We start from the raw sequence: 5,635 nt of genomic DNA, 5'->3' as shown, positions 1-5,635 counted from the left end.
TAAATAGAAATGATGATATAAAAAACGGACAAAGTCAAAATTAAAAAGTTATAATAATGAGATAAAACATCAATTATGAGTCACAATTAATAAAACGTCATGAATAATTATGAGATAAAGTAGAAATTATGACAATTGACAAAAAATTGGAATGAGAAAAAGAAAAAAAGTTGACTATCTCATGAATTTCATCTCATTATTAAGACTTTCTATATCATAGCTCTGATTTACCAAAGCAAAAAATGGCTTTTTTTGGGTTGATGTTCAGTTATATTCGGTCGAAACTGCGATTCACGCTACATGTGACACGGTTTCCACACGAGTAAAATCACGAGCCGAATCTGAAGTGTTGAGCGCAGATCTGAGCATCTGACTTCATCATCTCCTCGACCTTTAAAATCATCTTTAAGAATTACACGTCATCCTGTTTGAGGATTTTAAAAGGGAATAAAGACGGGAACTTCAATCTGCTGACGGTCTCACGGGTGACAGATAAACACAAATCCAATGACATCGTTCATCGACAACAGATGTGAAAATGCATTCAAAATCATTTCCCATGAGCCTTTGAGTCATTAATGGCATGACGTGCCATTTCACTCAAAATAAACTGGATTTGTACAGTTTCGTAAGGAAATTTGCCACCATGATGCAAGATTTCCCGCATTAATCTGAATCCCTGGACAGATTGCTGGAGAATTACTGGAGATCCGGACACTAATCCCGGCTTGTGACCACTTTATTCCTCTCCAAGAAATCAAGATTAGAATACAAGACTTCCTTAAGAAAATCCATTTCCATGTGTTTATTACTGTTGTCACAGTAAATAAATACATTTCTGAATTGCATATACATGAGCAGAAAGTCTCTTTTTCTACAGGACCTCATTGAGGACTGAAGTCTTTTAGGCATTTGGTGAAACCTGTCAAAGTCATATTTCACCCCAAAATTAACCGAAAACCAAAACATATTTTTAAGACTAGGGTGATATTATTTTCATGACAATTAAGTGCACACACACACACACACACACACACACACACACACACACACGTAAAATTAACGGAGCAATTCCAATAGGGTCCTCACACCATCGGTGCTCGGGCCCTAAAAATCAAACAAAACTTCTATGTAAAATAATGCTAAATTATTTACATAATGGTATTATTTGCTGTACTGTTTTACTTTTTTACTGATTTAAATAAAATAATAATAATAATAATAATAATGTTTTACAGTCTATTAATAATTCAAATATTTATAATAAAAATAATTCATAAAATACTAAAAATATAATAACCTAAATCAATAATAGTATTATACAGTATAGTTGTAATATACTATAGTTCCTGCAGTGATAGGAACCACTTGTGGTCCTTAATAAAATAATAAAAAAAAATAATAATAATAAATTTATAATAAAATAATAATAAAAAAAATTATATATATATATAAACCCAAAATCAGTAATATTAGAGAATCAGATTAAAATCAGAGAATAATTAATATTACATAAAACAAACAACTTCAAGGAAGGACAAGTAATGTTATTCATTTTCATGCAGAAACAATGCAAAAAAAACCAAAAAAAAAACATCATCTCCGGTTTATAAGGAGCTGAGGCTCCTCCCAAATCTTTCCATGACTGTGAGAGAGAGATTAAAGTAGGGTGCACGTACAAACATGTTAAAGAGCAATTTAAAGTATAATTCATCTTATGATTCTGAGGTGAAATGCCTCACCCAATCAAAGATAAACACATAAATATAAAGTGTGATCAATAATAAATGTAATGTCCATTATGCACATGTGAATCCTGAAGCTCCTCGTCCTCACGCGTCGAGTTTGCCGAGCTCTTTCTCCAGAGTGTCTCTGAGTTTGTGGAAGGCTGGTCTCTTCTTCGGGTCGGCCTCCCAGCAGGAGGTCATGATGGAGTAAACGTGAGGCGGACACTCGTCCGGCGGATCCATGCGATATCCCTGATCCACACGCTCCCTCACATCCCACACCGACTGACACACACACCAGCATACATGAGAAAACCGTTATCAAGGAGACTGCACAATATCTGGTTTCACTTTACTTTGATGGTCCCTTTAAAGGTGCAGTCTGTAAGAATGACAACTAGTGGTCAAAATAGGTACTGCAGTTCAATTCTAAATATCGGAGATCGTTGTTTCTCCCGCCTCCTCAGACTCGACACTTACACGGGTCGCCAGTTTGAGCACACGCAACAGGAACAAGCGCGATGGACAATGAAAATTGGCAACGTGCGGTATCACAGACCAAAACAATACAGTCTGGAAACGTACATTTCAAAGTAAAATAACTGGCTGTACACTGCAAAAAATGTTTTTCTTACTTAGTATTTTTGTCTTGTTTCCAGTCCAAATATCAAAAAAATTCTTAAATCTAGATGCATTTACTAAAGTAGTAAAATGCCTTAAGATATTATGTCTTGTTTTCTGGGGAAATTCATCAAAATTAAGTGCGTTTTTGCTTAAAACAAGCAAAATTATCTGTCCATGGGGTCAGAAAAATAATCTTGTTTCTGTTTGAATTAACATTATTTTTCTGACCCCATGGACAGATCATTTTGCTTGTTTTAAGCAAAAACTCACTTAATTTTGTTTTTTTTTTTTTCAGAAAACAAGACATAATATCTAATTTTACTTATCTAGTAAATGCATCTTGATTTAAGAATTTTTTGTTTGATATTTGGACTTGAAACCAGATGTAGAAGTGTTTTTCAGAGAAACGAGTAAGTGAACTCAGCATGTTTCCTCAATATATGCAAACATATTATGGTATTTTTATGCTTTAGTAGAGTGAAAAAGTTACATACAGCACCTTTAACACGTTCTGTTGACTATAAGTAACGCTGCACCTACATGTCTACTAACTCCCATTAGAGTATTAGTAGAGTATTAGTCGACCGGTAGGGTTTGGGTCAGAATAAATTGACATATAGTTGCAAAGTTACTTATAGTCAGTTTATTACACGGCTCTGGAATACTTGATTCTGATTGGTCAATCACGCCATCCAGCGGTGTGTTATTCCCCGATAACAACCGCTGAGAACAGAAACACAGGCTCATCCGGGTTACTGAAGTCTGCAGCGCTGTACGCTTGCTAGGAATGTTTTCTCTTTGTGGAAGTTTTGCATTTGGTGAGCTAATGAATAAATATAACTATATTTTGTGTACAGTTATTTAATTATGCCATCCAGTATCGTGGACTCGCTCTCTCTTGTTTCATACAAACGCAGCTGCTGCCATTTTGTGACTATTCTTTTGTACACTGTTGGATTATAAGATACAAAGAGGAACCATTTTAAAACAGTTTAATCTGAAATCAACATCTCTTATCTCCATAATTATTTATGTGGTGAAATGCTGTGTAATAAGTGGTATGACTATACCGTATCACTTAAATGTCCGTCTATTTTAAACTTGCTGCGCTAGCAACTGCTCTCCGCGGAAGCTTTGCGTTTAAAGAGCTAATAAAATATTTAGACTTAGATTTTGTGTCTAATTATTTACTTATGTGGCAAGTAGCCGTGTAATAAGCGGGATGATGTACATCCAGCCGGTTGTTATCTCAGAATAAACCCAGACAGGGTGATCGGGACGGTCTTCATCATCGGGACGGACTTCATGACCCTGTCTGGGTTTATTCTGAGATAACAACCGGCTGGATGTACATCATCCCTCTTATTACACGGCTACTTGCCACATAAGTAAATAATTAGACACAAAATGTTGATCTGAGTCTAAATATTTTATTATGTATGTAACGTTGCACCTACATGTCCACTAACTCGCATTAGAGTATTAATGGAGTATTAGTAGACTGGTAGAGTTTGGGTTAGAATAAGTTGACGTATAGTTGTAAAGTTACTTTTATTTTACTCAGTAAAATGTCTGTGGTTGGAGGAGCATCAGAATAAAGAGTTAGCAGATATCAAGCAGACAGTCAACTAATACTCTAATGAAAGTTAGTCTAATGAAAGTTACGCTAGTCAACAGAATGTTCAAAAGGGACCATCAACATAAAGTGTTACCAAATATCTTTAGAGTGAGACGGAGAGAAACTCACCATCTTGGGATACGGCTGTCGTCCGAAGGAGAAGATCTCCCACAGAAGCACTCCGTAACTCCACACATCCGACTGAGTGGAGAACTTCTACAGGAGCAGAGGAGTTCACTTATAAAGCTGTTGTGTCTTGATTTTGGTTTCAGGCTCTACTAGAATAAGTTTTCCTGTTTGAATGTTGATTATTTTCACCATATTCTCCATTGTTGCAGCTCCTCTCTTCCCAGTCTGTCAGTAACGCTCTGGGATGCGTTTCCCGTATAATGATGTAACTCGCTGCTTTACTCCCACAGTACGATGCATCGTTGAAGAAATCAACTAGCTAGTCACGACTGTTTCCCGAAACCGTATTGTCGCAAATTGGTCGTTCAACCACGTTGGTTAATAATGTCACACGTGTAATAAATACTTTTAATGAATCTGTTCGAGATGGAATTAACGCTAGATGTTTTGCTATAAATTACGGACATGCATCTGAGGACTATTTCTCATTTTACTCAGTTATTTTGCTTTATTTCCAGATTCAATCTTAGACTCGTTCTTATAGAGCTCATTCGCTTTAAAATCTCTCTTTAAACACTTTAAATCTCTTGACAAACTCAAAGACGTAAATGACATTTGTATGTGTTCGACATAATAGATCTCGGTTGCACTGAATGTCAGCTTGCTTATTTTGCTCAGGATAAGGATGTATTGAGTCCACATGACATGAACACTAGAAACTCTTCTTCTAACCACAGGTCGAGAGCCGTCGCTCCAAACACACGACTTTGTGAAGCTGTTTGCGAATGTTCGTTGGAACGATGGTTTCGGGAAACACCGACTCGTTGAACTGCTGATAATGACAGAACTTGCGACCATAATTGGCTAACGATGCTTTCGGGAAACACACCCCTGTTTAGTTCCTGTCTCTATGAAGCCCCTCCTTCTGAAAAGCACACTGTGCTCTGATTGGTCGGCTGGGGCAGTGTGTTGTGATTGGTCGAGCGCTTGAGTGTGTTTGGGAAATGTCCCGCCCCTTACCATAAACACCAGTTTCAACACACTACTAACTAACTCAACCAGGCCCCGCCCCTTTATGAATTATTTAAATGAGGAATATTGTGATGTGTTCGTTCCCGGAAGAAACTCAAGACTACAATGGAGGCGTTTCAGGAGTTCAGAAACACTGACACTGATATAGAGACGAACTCAAACAGCAACATTACACACTAAAGAAAGATGAAGATGGAAAACATCAGAATATTGATTCAGGTGATGCACATCTTCTCTCACCTGGCTCTTCAGGGCTTCGGGTGCCGTCCACTTGACGGGTAACTTTGAGTTGTCGGTTGCCTTTGAACTGACCTTGGCCAGACCGAAATCGCTGATTTTGGCGACGATGTCCTCCGACACGAGGATGTTGCGTCCGGCGAGGTCTCGGTGCAGGAGCTTCTTAGACTCCAGGTGCTCCATACCTTCACAAACGTCTCTGAGGAAACACACAAACAAAACAAAAGTCACATGATCACATTTTTCAAGCTCATTTCTAATGTTTTTA

The 5,635-nt window shown here is 37.5% G+C and overlaps 1 protein-coding gene across 2 annotated transcripts in view; it reads right to left on the bottom strand.

Moving 5' to 3' along the window:
• Window positions 1–1,526: 1,526 nt before the first annotated feature.
• The window catches only part of matk (megakaryocyte-associated tyrosine kinase), a 12,998-nt gene continuing 8,889 nt past the window's right edge, over window positions 1,527–5,635 (bottom strand). The window contains exons 11-13 of one of the 2 annotated variants that reach the window (XM_084117323.1): window positions 5,371–5,566; window positions 4,099–4,185; window positions 1,527–2,012 (exon numbers count right to left, since the gene is read on the bottom strand). In XM_084117323.1, coding sequence (XP_083973449.1) covers window positions 1,833–2,012; window positions 4,099–4,185; window positions 5,371–5,566 — 463 coding nt within the window. In that variant the 3' untranslated portion in view covers window positions 1,527–1,832. The remainder of the gene's footprint in view (window positions 2,013–4,098; window positions 4,186–5,370; window positions 5,567–5,635) is intronic. The other variant, XM_084117324.1, reaches the window with a different exon arrangement.

Source organism: Abramis brama (assembly GCF_963993115.1).
Source record: "Abramis brama genome assembly, chromosome: 6".
Classification (NCBI taxonomy): domain Eukaryota; kingdom Metazoa; phylum Chordata; class Actinopteri; order Cypriniformes; family Leuciscidae; genus Abramis; species Abramis brama.
The sequence above is the reverse complement of the archived record's forward strand: the minus strand, read 5'-3'. Positions and strand labels throughout refer to the sequence as shown.